Source organism: Suncus etruscus, chromosome 3, assembly GCF_024139225.1.
Source record: "Suncus etruscus isolate mSunEtr1 chromosome 3, mSunEtr1.pri.cur, whole genome shotgun sequence".
Classification (NCBI taxonomy): Eukaryota; Metazoa; Chordata; class Mammalia; order Eulipotyphla; family Soricidae; genus Suncus; species Suncus etruscus.
In genome coordinates, this window is record NC_064850.1 from 35,403,726 (window position 1) to 35,420,545 (window position 16,820).

Here is a 16,820-nt window from a genome sequence, read left to right on the forward strand (position 1 = left end):
AGATGTGTACCGCCCCAAAAAAAACAGAAGAGCAGTGAGACCCACTTTGGTGCCACCCCAGCAATGGGACAAGAGTGATACAGATGCTGAGTCCACTGTGGGTGCTCACAGGGGAACCTTCACTGTCCCCCCCCCCCCCCCCCGTCCACACGGGAGAAGACATGCACCCCAGGCCACCTCCCACCCACTCAAACAATGTTGCATAAACCCCTCAAAGCTCTCAGAAGGAGGTACCCTATTTGTCTGTGTCATCACTCAACACTTAGCAATAGTGAGTCCATCTAGGACTGAGAGAGCTGGGGCCCCTGAGGGGTCCCTCTATGTCTTGTGAGCTGGAACCCTCCTCTCCTAGCAGCAGGAAGCACAAGACCAAAATACCCCATAAAACCCCAAGAACAGGGGCTGAGAGATAGCACAGCAACAGAGCATTTGTCGGGCCCGGAGAGATAGCACAGCGGCATTTGCCTTGCAAGCAGCCAATCCAGGACCAAAGGTGATTGGTTCGAATCCCAGTGTTCCATATGGTCCCCCGTGCCTGCCAGGAGCTATTTCTAAGCAGACAGCCAGGAGTAACCCCTGAGCACCGCTGGGTGTGGCCCAAAAGCCAAAAACAAACAAACAAAAAAAACCAGAGCATTTGTCTTGCATGGAGCCGAGCCAGGACGGGCAGTGGTTCGAATCCCAGCATCCCATATGGTCCCTGTGCCAGCCAGGAGTGATTTCTAAGCACAAAAATCAGGAGTCGAGTGCCACCACGTGTGACCCCCAAAAAACCCAAACAAACAAACAAAAAATAAAACCCCAAGGACAGCAAATGCCATCCCCCCCCCCAAAAAAAAAACCCAGGCCCAGGCCCCCACACCTTCTCGTGCAGGCTGCAGAAGGTGAGAGTGAAAGTGAGTCCTCCCTGAAGCAAAGCACAGGCAAGCAACTACCTGAGCATCGGGCTGAGATTAGCCAGAGCCCCAAGTCTGCAAGGGGTGGCACAGGTTGCAGGAGAGCTGAGAAAAAGCCCCCCAGACTTCCACAGAGTGGGGAAGGCAGTACAGAGACCTTTGACAAGCAGCAGCTCCTCCTTCCTCCTCCTCCTCCTCTTCGGGCGGCTGTGACTATCGGGCCCCGCACCGCTGGACGCCATGGCGAAGCACAGTGGCCAGTGCGTCGCTAGCCAGTGGGTCAAACACAGCCTGGTTTCCAGGGAGGTCGCAGACCAGCTGGGCACTGGGCCAGGGCTGAGTGGGGCTCCAACCTGCCAGGGCACTTCAGAGAGCAGAGTGCCAGCTCCCAACCAGAGTGCCCGCAACCCCCCTGCACTCCCCACGGACCCAGGAGTCCCATCTGGAGTGCAACGAGCAGCGCGGCGAAGTCATGGCCTTTCCCAAAAAGCTTTTCTGCACCTGCTCCCTTGCAGGCACAGACAGGACGACCACATTCACTTTTCTTTCCTTGTTCTCCCACTCACTTAAAGAACTTGGGCTTGGGCAAATGCAAACAAGCAAACATTACACAGGGGCCAGGGAAATGGCTGGGAGGGCTGTAGGCAGCCTTGCAGAATGCTTGTGCAAGGCCCCAGATCCACCATCCCTGGCATGGAAAGGCTCCCCCAAAATCACTTCTGGGTACAACCCTGGTTGCCCCATCCCTCAGGATGGCCTAGCCAAGTAGCAAAATGAAAGGAACAGTCAAGGACCCCTAGGGACAGTGCCCAGAGGCCCTAGCAATGCCTGGAGACAATTCCTTCTCCAAATCAGTTTCTGTTTTTTTTTATTATTATTTATTTAGGTTTTTGGGGGCCACATCAGTGGCATTCAGGGGTTCCTCCTGGATCTGTGCTCAAGAATCACTCCTGGCAGGCTTGGAAGATATATGGGATGCCAGGGATAAAAGCTGGGTTGGCAGCATGCAAGGCAAATGTCCTCCCCTCTGTGCTATTGCTCAAGCCCCTAAACTCAGATTTTACTTGGGAGGTTTTGAGGAAGGGGGGGAGAGGATAAAAAAGAGTGCGAGTCACAAGCTCAAGAAAGAGCAGAGTCTTCTCCAAAGGTGGAGAGAGCCCTCATACTTATCCCAGTGTGAAAGCAGAAAAAGTATAGAAGTTCACATCTCAAGAAGGGTGATGTGGGTGATTTGAAGGCCATGTGGATGGGCTAGCAACACATACACAACACAAACGGGCATGCGCAAACACACACACATGCACGCACGCACGCACACATGCACGCACGCACGCACACATGCAGAGGGTTCTAGAGAAATGTTAAGGTGAGAGAGCTGGGATTAAAGCCCCAAAGTGGACTTTGTTCCTGATAAACCAGACTGAGTCCTGCCCTATTTTGGGGTGTAGCAAACCCCAAGTGCAACCCTCAGAAGGGTGGAGGGAGGGTGACCCTGAGGCAGAGCTGTGCCAGCAGACCTGTTTCCATGGGATCTGAAGGGTCTGCTGGGCAAACCAACGCCAAGTGGGTTAAATATTAAATCCCCACAACTCTCAGTTCTTGTTCCTCCAGCCTTTGAAAATTAACCTGGGTTGGAACCAAAGTCAGAAGACTTCCTCCCACACCTGCCACTCAACTACCTAGCCCCATTCACTCACCACCTCACCCTCACCCCCTCCAAGCCTCACCCCATCCATACCACCTCAACCAGGAAGCCTTCCTGACCTGCCAGGCAGACTCTGCCTTAGATGCTGCCTCCCTTCCTTCCCTGCCTGATACAGAGCTGAGAGAGAAAGAGAGGCTGGGGGCTCTGGTCGAGGAATGACCAGCACAGAGAAGAAAGGTGAGAACCACGTGGACCCCTCCGGACCTCGCGTCCAGGCCCTACAAGGGTCCCCGCTCCCCACTCCCCACAGAGCATAGCTGCCCTGGCAGGGATGGTCGGGAACTACAGCACATGTTCTGGCACCAGAATTAGAGAGAGAGGCAGAGAAAGACTGAGAGGGAGAGAATGAGAGAGATAGGCTGGGGGGTCAGATACCTGCCTGCCTTGTACAGCTGAAGTCGCTGCTCTCAAAGATTCCAGTCCCAGGTGGTAGGTTGGGGTTTATATATGAATGTCTATTGTGCGTGTGTATGTGTGTGTCTTGTGTGTGTGTGTGTGTGTGTGTGTGTGTGTGTGTCTGTCTGTCTGTCTGTCTGTCTGTCTGAGAGGTGGGTCCCTCTCTAAACTCCAGTCCACCTGCGTATGCCAGCAGTAAGAGCGAGAGAGAGCTCTGTGGGTTGGGTGACACCCAATTGCAGGGCTGGAGTAGCCCTGAGTCCCGCCAGCTGGGTCACAAAACAAGGGTGAGTGCAGGTGACTGGCATCAGGGGTGAAGCAAGAGGGGGACGGGGTGCTGGACTCTATCTCTAGACCCATGGCGGCTGCTCCTCCTCTCTGAACCTCAGCCACCAACAACCATGATTCAGGGTACGAAACCCTCTGAAGGTGGGTGGGTGTCTGGCAGGGACGTGTCCCTGAGGCCTCACCCAGAGGTAGCAGGAAAAGGGTGGGGGGCACCTGAGCCAGGAGGGCAGAGCAGTTCCAGGCAATGGGACAGGGCTATGTGAGTTCAGGGTGCCATGCTGAACCCCAGGCTGCTGGCCTTTTTGTAGCTGGGAAGGACAGGCCATGGGTGACGGCTTTGGAGGAATGGGAACAGGGAGTAGGGTACAACCTAGAGATCACTCCTCTGAGAGATGAGTACTCGGAAGACTGTTTTCTGTCCTGTCCTGCCTCGCCCTACTCCTCAGCTTTCTTTTGCTCTTTTCTTCCAGGCCCCGGGTGGCACCTTTTCCTTAGGGAACAGGAAAAAAAGGAAGAAAACTAGAGTCCCTGGGACCAGAGTGATAGCACTGAGAGGAGGGTGATTGCCTTGCACACTGCCAACCCGAGTTTGAACCTCAGTATCCCGTATGGTCCTCCCCAAGCCTGCCAGAAAAGCCAGGAAAACACATCTGAGCACAGGGAAGGAGCAGGGAGGGAAGGAAGGATGTAGGGAAGGAAGGAGGGAGAAAATAGGAGGCCCAAAGGCAGCTGGGGACAGACAGAGACAAGAATGGTACAAAGGGTCCCTGTAATGTTGGATGGCCTTGAGTGGACCTTGCAAAGTGCCCCAGCAGGGTGGAGTGTCCACCAGCCACCCTGTGGAAGACTTACAGGGAGCAGAAAAATGCCCCCACGTAAGAGGGAGCTAAGCAGCTGGGCCATGTCATCACCTCTACACTCCTTGGGGGCATCAGATGCTGCTGCTTTCAGGACCCACCCACTGAGCGGTCACTCAGGATCACCTGCTACTGCCAGTATGGACAGGAGGGCCCCGAATGGCCCCTCTCCCAGACCCCAGTTTTGAAAGGTCAACATGTCTCTGCTGGACTGACTGATACTCCAGCCGAAGGCCCTTGAGCTCAGCCTGTGGTGCAGCCCATAATCCCCATGGCCATAAGCACTGAGGTGCTGGCTTCCTGGCACCTATTCTTAGGGGACACTGTCTCTCAACATCCCCTAAGACTAGGATTGAGGCCCATGTTCACTTGGGAGCCATGAACAATAGGACATGTGAACATGTGGGGGGTATCCTGGGGAGCTCCACCATGGGACCCTCCAAAGAGCCTGACTTTCAAGTCAAGAGATTGCACAATGAGGGTCAGAGTGATTGCACAAGGGGTCAGGCCTTTGCCTTGCACAGGGCTGAGCCAGGTTCAATCCCCGACACCCCATATGGTCCCCCAAGCCTGCAAGGAGTAATTCTGAATGCAGAGCCAGTAGTAACCCCTGAGCTAGCTGTGGCCCCAAAACAAAACGAAAAAGATGTAGCACACCCCATGGTGGTGCCAGAGAGTCCACATTGACTGTTGAGACAACTCACCAACAGGTCCACATTTAGAGGTTGTCTACATGCCACTGAAGCAGTTAGAGCCCATGTGTCATTGACTAATAGCAGGAAGAGCCACATTTAGTGGGGCGGGCCATGTGCTACAGGCTCCATGTTTAGTAGGGAGAGACTCCCTGACACCTCTGACTCCCAGTCCCCAGTGGTCACTAAGCCCACATTAGTGGGCAGGAATGTTCTCCTGACCTTACACCTCCAAGCAAGAGCTCCAGTCTCTTAGCTGTCCCTGAGCGACCATGTCACTATCGCTACAGTTTGCTGGCTGTGCCCACAGTTGCAGAGCATGACAGGGTGCAGGTGGGGGCCTGTAAGGGGGTCTCTCTCACTCACCAGACAGTGGGTCTTTGCCGATCATCAGAACATCAGGCAGATTCATGACAATCAATTGCTGGAGGATTTCCTGCAGACATAAAGGAGAAGACAGTGATAAGGACAGGAAACATAGCCAGGATCTGTAGCCCAGCCCAGTGCACAAACTCAGCCAGAGCCAACAGCAGGGGGGGGTGCAACAACTGTAAAGACATCCCCCACTCCATCCTGGGAAGGAATCCCTGGGATGTAAACAAGCTGGAAGACAGAGGCAAAGGGCTCTGGACCACCGAATAGACACTACCTGTGCAGGAGCAGTCCTGGGGTACGGAATGGATCAAGAGGGCAGTGAAGTCAAACCTCCCCCTAAAATGTGTCCCTTCTTATCCAGGTGGCATGGCCCACTATTGGGTGAACAAATATGGGGTAGAGATTAGAGAGAAGCCCCAAGTCTTTGAACCTCTGATACAGGCCATAAGCATGGCAGAGAAGAAATTGGGGTTATTAAGCACCACTCATGAGACTGACAGCGGGTTTTCCTCCACCCTCATCCCATTCCTGTAGTTAGGCTGGTCCCGTCCACTACTTCACCAGCCCCCAACTCTGCTCTTCAACACTCTTGTGGCTACTTCCCCTAGTATGTCTCATAAGGAAAGAATCTGGTGCTAGATCGGTAGTATAGCAGGTCAGGTGCTTGCCTTGCATGTGGCAGGGATCGATCCCCAGCAACCCTTATATTCCCCTAGTACTGCCAGGAGAGATTCCTAACTGCAGAGCCAGGAGTCATCCTTGACCATTGCTGGATGTGGCTCAAAACAAAACAAAACAAAAAACCAAACCAATGGGAATGGATCAATAGCAGTGGGTAAGGAGTTTGCCTTGCATGGGACTGATGGGGGTTCAATCCCCAGTATGCCATATGGTTCTGAGTCTGCCAGGAGTGATTCCCGAGCACAGAGCCAGTAGTAACTAACCCCTGAGCACAATAGTGTGTGGCCAAAACACCAAAAACAAAAATAGAAACAAACTAAAAAATAAATCAACACTCCACTTTAAGTCTCCCAAGCCATGAGTTTTTCCTGCCATCCTGTTCCTCGCAGGAGACAAAGCTCAAAGGTACAAGGGTCACAGCAGAGAAGTCCAGTAGAAATAAAACAAGAAGGGCCCGGAGAGATAGCACAGTGGCATTTGCCTTGCAAGCAGCCGATCCAGGACCAAAGGTGGTTGGTTCGAATCCCGGTGTCCCATATGGTCCCCCGTGCCTGCCAGGAGCTATTTCTGAGCAGACAGCCAGGAGTAAGCCCTGAGCACTGCCGGGTGTGGCCCAAAAAAAAAAAGAAATAAAACAAGAAGCTGTGTCCAGGATCCCCGAAGCCACTTTGAGTCGGGAACAGGTGAATATATTGCAGGAATAGCTTCTATGCCCCAATGCCCAGAACATTATCAATTATCACGCCATCGACAGGGTCCTGTCAGTAAATCACCTCTCCTTTCTCTCTTTCTCACAGAGTGGTGTGTTTCCCACTTGATCCATCCACACGCCAAGTATTCAGCAGACACATATACTAATCTGAAAAAGGGCTGGGCTCAGCCAGACTCCTTCAGACATGCTCAGAGATTCTGTCAGGATGAAACTGAGTCTTATTTCCATTTTTCAAAGGCTTCATGTTTTGTTTTGTTTTGTTTTGGACCACACCCGGTAGTGCTGAGCAGTTGCTCCTGGCTCTATGCTCAGAAATCACTCCTGGCAGGCTTGGGGGATCATATGGGATGGTGGGGATCAGACCCAGGTAAGCGTGTGCATTGCAAAGCAATGCCTTACCTGCTGTGATATGGCTCTAGCCTCAAACACTTTACTTATTTATTTATTTTGGTTTTTGGGCCACACCCATCGGCGCTCAGGGGTTACTCCTGGCTATCTGCTCAGAAATAGCTCCTGGCAGGCACGGGGTACCATATGGGACACTGGGATTCGAACCAACCACCTTAGGTCCTGAATCGGCTGCTTGCAAGGCAAATGCTGCTGTGCTATCTCTCTGGGCCCAAATGCTTTATGTTTTATCATGAACCTATTGCAATTCTTTTTTTTAACATTAATATCTTTATTTAAACACCTTGATTACAAATATGATTGTGGTTGGGTTTCAGTCATATAAAGAACACCCCCCTTCACCAGTGTAACATTCCCATCACCAATGTCCCAAATCTCCCTCCCCACCCCCCTCGCCTGTACTATAGACAGGTTTTCTACTTCCCTCATTCATTCACATTGTTATGATAGTTCTCAGTATAGTTATTTCTCTAACTTCACTCACCAGTCTTTGTGGTGAGCTTCATGTCGTGAGCTGGATCTTCCAGCCCTCCTCTCTTTGTCTCCGAGAATTATTGCAAAAAATATCTTTTATTTTTTCTTAAAACCCATCTCCCTCTGACTTATTTCACTCAGCATAATATACATTAATATACATCCATGTATAGGAAAATTTCATGACTTCATCTCTCCTGATGGCTGCATAGTATCCATTCATCTGTTGAAAGGCATCTTGGTTGTTTCCAGAGTCTGGCTATTATAAATAGTGCTAAAATGAATATGGTGTGAGAAAGGGATTTTTGTATTGTATTTTTGTGTTCCTAGGGTATATCCCTAGGAGTGGTATAGCTGGATCGTATGGGAGCTCAATTCCCAGTTTTTGGAGGAATCTCCATATCGCTTTCTAGAAAGGCCACCAGCAGTGAATAAGAGAGTTCCTTTCTCTCTACATCCCCGCTAGCACCAATTGTTCTCATTCTTTGTGATCTGTGCCAATCTCTGTGGCGTGAGATGGTACCTCATAGTTGTTCTGATTTGCATCTCTCTGATGATTAGTGATGTGGAGCATTTTTTCACGTGCCTTTTGGACACTATTGCAATTCTTATTTGACAACTGGACATAAACATTTCTCACACCGTGGCTTTGCGCGCCAGGCCCATGAGAATGAAACAGCCACTTCTGGCAGCATCTGGAGGCCCTGCCCTCCTGCCCCACGTGACTCGGGACCCCCAACGTAGAAGCCACTGGTTACTTTGCAGCCCCGGCTGCCCAGAGCCAAGGGAGCCCAGCAATGCGTCCTGAAGCTCAGAGCTGGGGCAGCAGGCCAGGTCCTTGCACTCGTGTGGACGTTGGGAGCCTGCTAACGAGGGCCCCTCCTGCTGGCACCCGACACAGAATGCTCCTGTGGCAGCTGCAGCTGGCACTGGCCTGCTGTGCCAGCACCTGGTCATAGCAACGAGACCCAGAGAGTTGAGGCAGAGCCCAGCAGCCTCCCCACCTCCATACCCCCCATTTGCTGAGATCAAGGCAGGGGAAAAGGGGCTGTGCCAGTCTGAAGTAGGGATGATAGGGCTGGGTGCATGTGGGGTGTGGGGAGGGGGGAGCACCAATGTTGTGACTCTAGTCACCCACCAGTCGCACAGCCTGGTGGGAAGAGCAGGGAATGAGGTGGCACAGATCCTGGTGGCTCTGTACCTGCAGCCACACTTGCAAGCAGGACCTCGGGGAGGCCTCTATGGAAATCCCGGACTCTGGGCTATCTGCACCTCAGAAACCCCAGCCACTGTTCTGCGGAAGCCACAGATTTGGATGGGGCAGGAGGGCATCTGGGACAATGTCTTGTGGTGCACAAAGGGAGAAGCCTTCATACCCCCTCCTCTAGGTCTTGTGAAGGCCCCTCCCAGGCATCTGTCAGGCCCCCTGCAGAGTTTCTGTCAACCTCCCACATCTGTGTGTGCACAATACGTGCCAGTCAGCCTGCTGCTTCCCCCAGCCCACCACATCCTAATCTGGACTCCAGGAGACAAATGGAGGGTGAGCTGAGGGTCTGCAATGCTGGCTCAAGGCCATCATAGATAGGAAGCCAAGGACAGCAGTCAGTGTCTACTGGAATAAATCATCTCAGGACAAATGCCAGCCACTCCCCCCAAGGTAAAGCTGACCCAGCCCAGCAGGTGACAATGCAGTCGATGATGATTCCTCTAATGGCAGAACTCACACACTGGTCATGGCTGAGGGAGGGGCTTCAAGGGCGCAGATGCCAAATGCTAGTGCCCAGATGGCTGCAGAATTAATAACACCCGGATGGTCAGACCCATCCACACCTGGGAGGGGTCAGAGGTTTGGAGTAAGGTGTTTTCTGGGGAGAAGGGGAGGCAGAAAAAGGAGCAAGGAATCATGGAGAGCAGCAGAGAAGCTGCTTGGAAAAGGCTAAGCATAGAGGAAACACACATGGCGATTAGAGCCGTGAAATAAAGCTGGTTGACTCCTGACACTTTAATTGACTGCCTGTGAATTTCTACACTGTTATCCTACGCCTTCAGAGAAAGGCCTCACCCCAGCCCAGGATATCATATTATATATACACATATATACACACACACACACATATATATATATATATATATATATATATATTTTTTTTTTTTTAGTTTTTGGGTCACACCCGGCAGTGCTCAGGGGTTACTCCTGGCTGTCTGCTCAGAAATAGCTCCTGGCAGGCACGGGGGACCATATGGGACACCGGGATTCGAACCAACCATCTTTGGTCCTGGATCGGCTGCTTGCAAGGCAAACGCCACTGTGCTATCTCTCCGGGCCCCATATTTTATATTTATACAACCTCTACCATCCCCCGAGGGTTCCCCGCCCTCCCCCCCACCTAACCACCCATCAGTCCCCCAGCCTCTCTTCCCAAACATCCCTCCAAAGGGGTATCCAGGCTTCTGGTCCCACCAACCCCAACAAGAGCTGTAAAGCCTCAGGACTTTCCTGACATCAGCGAGGATGTTTAAGAATGTTTAATGAGGGGCCGAAGAGATAGCATGGAGGTAAGGCGTTTGCCTTTCATGCGGAAAGTCAGTGGTTCAAATCCGGCATCCCATATGGTCCCCCGAGCCTGCCAGGAGTGATTTCTGAGCATAGAGTGCTGCTGGGTATGACCCAAAAACCAAAAAAAAAAAAAAAAAAAGAATTAGAGTTTAATAAGCCCAGAGAAACAACAGCACACAGGGAGTCCTCAAAGTACGAGAAAGCAGGAAAGTAGAAATAAGCAAAATTGTTGCAAGTCAGCCCTTGATAGGGTTGACTGATGGAGGGATGGAGAATGAGGTCTTTCCCCTCCAGCTCAGAGCACGGGTCTGCCACCCTGTTTAGCCGGCGGCGGTTCTGAGGCGAAGCGACGGGTAAAAGGCTAGCAGACTGTCAGGCTTGTGAAAATATCAGCTTTATTCGGAGAACAAGACTGAAGCCCAAAGCCTCAGCATCAGTTACGGCCCCCTCACCCCCCACCCCTGGGCACCTTCCACAAACCCTGGACCCTGGCTTTTATCCCCCAGAATCAGGTACCACCCTAGGGTGGGGGCAGAATGCCAGGTCACACCCTAGGGTAGGGCACAATCACCGATCAGGGTAGGGTCAGTAACATAATAATCCCATGGAAATGTTTACATACACAACACAAAATATAATTAGAAATGACTAAAACAGAATCCCGGCATTCCATATAGTCCCTCGAGCCTGCCCGGGGCAATTTCTGAGCGTAGAGACAGGAGTAGCCCCTGAGTACTGCCTGGTGTGACCCAAAAACCAAAAACAAACAAAAATTAAAAACAGAAATGACTAAAACAAAGAGTAAGAAAGGCAACAAGACAGGGCTGGAGAGATAGTACAGTGGGTAGGGCAGGGCATTACTTTACATGCAGCTGACCCAGGTTCGATCCCCAACATCCCATATGGTCCTTGGAGCACAGCTAGGAGTAATCCCTGAGCACTGCAGGGTTTTTGTAGCCCAAAATAAAATGAAGAAGGAGGAGGAAAAGGGAGGAGGAAGAGAAGGAGGTGGAGAGGGAGAAGGGTACGGAGAGAGGGAGAGGGAGAAGGAAGAGAAAGAGGAAAAGAGGAGGAGGAGGAGAAAAGAAACAGAGGGTTTGAGCAGCACAATACTAGTCTCTGAGGAAAAGATCACCCAGATGAGATGCAGAAAACCTCTAAAAATATTCAATGGAAGATAGAAATAAGCCTGAAAAAAAATTCTGGGTCTGACCAGAATCTCCTTAGTATCTCGTTACATTTTTTTTTTTTTTTTGGTTTTTGGGCCACACCCGGTGACGCTCAGGGGTTATTCCTGGCTATGCGCTCAGAAGTTGCTCCTGGCTTGGGGGACCATATGGGATGCCGGGGGATCAAACCGAGGTCCGTCCTAGGCTAGCGCAGGTAAGGCAGGCACCTTACCTTTAGCGCCACCGCCCGGCCCCTCTTGTTACATTTTTGTTTTATTTTGCAGACCATACCTGGTGGTGCTCAGGGTTTACTCCTGGCTCTGTGCTCAGAAATCACTCCTGGGGGCCGGGCGGTGGCGCTAAAGGTAAGGTGCCTGCCTTACCTGCGCTAGCCTAGGACGGACCGCGGTTCGATCCCCCGGCGTCCCATATGGTCCCCCAAGCCAGGAGCAACTTCTGAGCGCATAGCCAGGAGTAACCCCTGAGCGTCACCAGGTGTGGCCCAAAAACCAAAAAAAAAAAAAAAAAAAAAAAAAAAGAAATCACTCCTGGTGGTTTTGGCACGATATGGGATGCTCAGGATAGAACTCAGGTTGGTTGCCTGTAAGGCAAACGCCCTACCCAATGTGCTATTGCTATGACACCCCTAGTTACATATTTAAGAAAATAAAAGCAAGGACTGGAAAGATAATACAGCGGGTAAAGACTTGCCTTCCACGTAAATTCCGGGCATCCCATTTGGTTCCCTAAGCCCTGCCAAGAGTGATTCCTGTACACAGAGCAGGAGTAGCCCCAACACAAAAACTAGAGTGATAGTATGGCAAGGAGAGCATTTGCCTTGTATGCAGCTGGCCAGGGTTTGATCCCCAGCATCCCATATGGTCCCCTGAGCCTGCCAGGAGTGATTTCTGAGTGAAGAGCCAAGTGTAACTCCTGAACACCTTCGGGTGTGGACACCCCCAAAATGACGGCACACCATTTATATATTTATTATATTCTACATATTACTAATTAGTTACTTTTTTTTTTCTTTTCTTTGTGGGCCACACCTGGTCACGCTCAGGGGTTACTTTTGGCTAAGTGCTTAGAAATCGCTCCTGGCTTGGGGGACCATATGGGACCCTAGGGGATCGAACCTCAGTCCATCCTAAGTTAGTGCATGCAAGGCAAACACCCTACTGCTTGTGCCACTGCTCTGGCCCCAGGTTACTTTTATTTTTTAAACAAGAGTGTCTGGCCTCTAAGGTACATGAGCTCTGCTGACATTGGTGGCACTCAGGGTGTCCTGGCCTACCCCAGGTCAGATCTGGTAGTAGAAAGCAGGGGCTTAAGGGGAAACAAACAGGAGCCAGAGAGATAGCACAGTGGTAGAACGTTTGCTTTGCATGTGGCTGACCCGGGACAATCCCCGGCGTCCCATGTGGTCCCCAGAGCATGCCAGGAGCGATTTCTGAATGCAGAGCCTGGAGTAACATCTCAAGTGCCGCTAGGTGTAGCCCAAAAACACAAAGGGGGGGGGACAAACAAGGGGCTAGAGTAAGTACAGCAAGTAGGGTGCTGGCCTTGCACACAACTGCCCCCTCACTCACCCCTGGGACTCATATGGTCCCAGGAGTGAACCCTGAGTGCAAAGACAGGAGTCACTGCCATGCACCACTAGAAGTCACCAGTCTTCTGAGACTATTCTGTGAATCTAAGACAACGACGACACGAGCTCCCATTCCTTAACTCCTGCCACCAAACAGGGCCCGGGGACCTTTCATCAAGGAGTGTAAAACCTCCATTGGAGGGAAGAGGAGGTACTGGCCAGGCACCGGGGAGGGGCAGAACTGGGAGGGTGGGTAATAGGGTTCCCAGGGTATCAACCTAACAAAGAGGTGGCTCAGGGGTCCCAGGACTTCCCCACACAAGGGGAAATGGCTTCAATCTGCTGGGAGCTCACTAGCCCACACTACACGCCTCCCCCAAACACACTAGTTCCAGAGTGCCTTAAGTGGCTGGGACACTGAATGGATGGACAGATGAACAGATGGAGAAACACAAACACATACACACACACACACACACACACACACACACACACACACACACACACACACACACACACACAGAGTCCCAGTGTGCCTTTGGTGGCTGGGACACTACATGGATACACACACATTCTGTCTCCCTCCCCTTTCCTTTACCTCCCTCCTTCTCTCTGCCCTACCCTTATGTCTAACTAGACCTGGAAGGTCTCTAAAGGGGTCCTGTGCCCACGTGCAGAAAGTGACTCACCCAGGCTGACACCCAGGCAAGCACACACACATCCTGAAAGAAGCTGGGGAACCCCACAGTGGGGAGGGGGACGGAGGGGAAAACACACCAGGTGTCCCCACAAACGGCTGCTGCCCCTGCCCCCTTCGGCTGGCGTATCGCCCAGGGTTGCCCTGTGGGTGCGGCATTATCAGAGGGGAGCAAGGGTGCTACAGAGATGAAGCATGGGTAGGGCAGGTCTGGGGCCTCCGGAGAGCTGAGTCCATAAATGACACACCCAGGGGGGTGACCAGACAGGGACAGGGGGTGGTGAGACACGGGTGGCTTTTCAGAGTGCAAGAGCCCTGCGTGGGCTGAAGCTATAGCACAGCAGTAGGGCGTTTGCCTTGCACGTGCCAACACAGTACGGACCCGGTTCAATTCCTGGCATACCATATGGTTCTCCCCCTTCCCAAGCCCACCAGGAACGATTTCTGAGTGCAGAGTCAGGACTAACCCCTGAGCGCTGCCGGGTGTGACCCCAAAACCAAAAAAGAAAACAACAACAACAAGAGAGTCTGCAGATCAGCTGTACCATGGGCCCCGAGGTCTCTGTGCTGGACATGGAGGGAGGGGATCTTCCCACTGTCTCAGGAGCTCACATCTCCCCTCAACCATAGCCACAAGCCCAACACTATGCATATGTGTGCCTGACACTACCATCTGTCTGTACATGTGTGATGTGTGTCTGTGTCCTTGCAGGAGTCCAAGTACCCAGGAATCCCCCTCGGTAGCTAGGCCCACCCAGTCTACCTCCCAGATCAGCCTGGCGCTGGGGGTGCATTCTGGGGTTCTGAGTGGCTCACAGCCATGACTCAGCAGCCAGGGTCCCTTTCTCTGAGCTTTGGGGTAAATAGCATGTTTCCGGGGGCCAGAATGATACTCTAGTGAGTGAGGCGTTTGCCTTGCAAATGGATGACCCAGGTTTGATTCCCAGCATTCCATAAGGTCAAGTGAATCTTCCAGAGTAATTCTTGAGGGCAGAGCCAAGAGTGGCCTCAAAACCAAAGGAAAAAAAATAGAATGGGCAGTGAATGGGCAGGTAAGGGCAGGACCGTGCCCACTGCAGCAGGGCCAGATCCTCTCTGCTCCCCAATACCCAGCCAGCTGGTGGGGCTCCAGGCTGGGTCCCCAGGCACCTGCTCTGCCTAGAGACTGATGGCAGAGGCACTCAGGAGAGAGGCAGGGGCACCCTGGGACACCCACACATGGCTATCTCTCCCATAGCTGGCTGGGGCCACACCCTGGCACCCTTGCCTGCAGGGAAGGAAAACAGGCAAAGTAGGGGTATCTTAGCACCCTGAGACAGCTGCAGGACAAGAGCACCCTGCCACGTCATCCCTGGCTGCAAGCGGTGAGTTGCAGCCTCTTCTAACATCCACCCACATTGCGCTGATGCCCGTCCTTGATTCAAGAAATGCAGACACAGCCACCACAGAAGACCCAGGAGCCAAGGTAGACATACCAGTCACATGGGGTGTCAGGGGACAGCGAACAATTCAAATGGGGTCTGCACTCCAGCTGAGCTGGACAGACCCCCAACTCATGGTTCTACTGCCCCTTCTCCAAAAAACATGTACCTCAGTGCCTCAGTGCCCCGGTAATCTCCCCTACATGAATACGCAGCACCCCTCACAACTGACTGCACCCACAACTACATCAGACCAGCATCCACTCTAGGAAGACTTTTCTAGAACTTGATCCTAGGGCAGAAAACAAAAGGACAGCGTGGCCAAGACCAGGGCACCAGGAAGCAGCAGCAAGGTTAAGAAATGAGTAGGGGCTGAACAGGAAGTGAAAAAATCTCAACCCAGGGCAGCATGGGAGGGGCCTGCACCCCCACATCTGATGCAATCCCTGCACTGGCCCAGGACCACACCCCGTCCTAGAGTGCAGCCCTCAACCCTCTCCCTGTGCCCACAACGGATGTGCCTGGAGAGGTCAGAGTGGCTCGTGTGGCAGTTTGTTATTCCACTGACTCCCACTATTCATTAAGTGAACTGGCTGGGCCCAGTGAGGGGAAGCCTCTGAGGACACCCCTTCCTTCTCTCCACCCAAAATGCAGATGCTTCCGGGGTATCCCCACAGCGGCAGGGCCCCACTTCCAGGTGTGTGGACATGAGTGACCTGTGGTGGAGGCAGGACAGAAGATCCCCTGGCCCTTCCCTGCCCCGACTCTGCCAACAAACCCTTGAGGTTATTGGGGGTACTGCAGGCAAGATAGGTAGCCAAGAGGTCTGGGCTGGAAGTTCTGTGCTGGGGAGGCGGTTGAGAGGCCTCACTCAGCACAGGTCCTGCATGCAGGAGGCTGGGGTTGAGCATCAGTCAGATGTGACTCAACACAAGAAATGAAAGAAGGGGCCTGGAGAGATAGCACAGCGGCGTTTGCCTTGCAAGCAGCCGATCCAGGACCAAAGGTGGTTGGTTCGAATCCCGGTGTCCCATATGGTCCCCCGTGCCTGCCAGGAGTAAGCCCTGAGCAACACTGGTGTGGCCCAAAAACCAAAAAAAAAAAAAAAAAAAAAGAAATGAAAGAAGCAGGGCAGGTCCATGGAGAAGGGAACCCCAAAGGGAGTTATTAGAGAGGAGGACCTGGGTGTCTGGGGGGGGTGGCTAGGACAGGTGAACCAGGGCCCAGACAGACAGTAGGTAGGAAGGTCCTGCAGAACTGAGCACAGAGCACATAGGACAAGTTGGGAAGCACATGCCAAGGACAGGGCTGGGATCATAGGGTGGGGACACCCCAGTTGGGACTGGCCCATTCCTCCCCGAGGCAGGTCCCAGCAGGTGGGAGGTAGGCTGGTCACTTCAGCTGAGGTTCAAGGTCAGGCCCACCTATATCCCCTCAGAACTTCCAGCTTCTCTCATGTGCTGGGGTAAAAACCAGGGGTATCACCCTACTAACCACGGTTGCAGCCATGCCCCACTATGCTCCAGTGCAGGGCTTCTAGAACTTTCCTTCTGGAGACCTCCTTCACCATGAGCAGAGAGGTATACAAAAATATACAAAACTCTTACAAGGGGCAGAAACAAGAGTACAATGGGGTAAGCAATTGCCTTGCATCTGGCTGACCCAGATTTGATCCCCAGCATCCCATAATGTCCCCTGACCCACCAGGAGTGATTCCTGAGTTCAGAGCCAGGAGAAAACCTGAGCACTGCTGGGTGTGGCCCCAAACCCAAAATATTCATCTATTTGATGAAACATCAAACATACTTTTTTATTTCAGTTCTTGGGCCATACCCAGCGGTGCTCAGGGATTACTCCTGGCTCTGCACATAGGAATTATTCCTGACGGGCTCAGGTGGCAGTCT

General features: G+C 52.4%; 1 protein-coding gene across 1 annotated transcript in view; it reads right to left on the reverse strand.

Moving 5' to 3' along the window:
- The window catches only part of CCDC88C (coiled-coil domain containing 88C), a 105,311-nt gene that overhangs the window by 48,065 nt on the left and 40,426 nt on the right, over positions 1–16,820 (reverse strand). Inside the window, exon 4 of the mRNA XM_049769770.1 lies at positions 5,201–5,270. Within this exon, the coding sequence (XP_049625727.1) occupies positions 5,201–5,270 (70 nt within the window). The remainder of the gene's footprint in view (positions 1–5,200; positions 5,271–16,820) is intronic.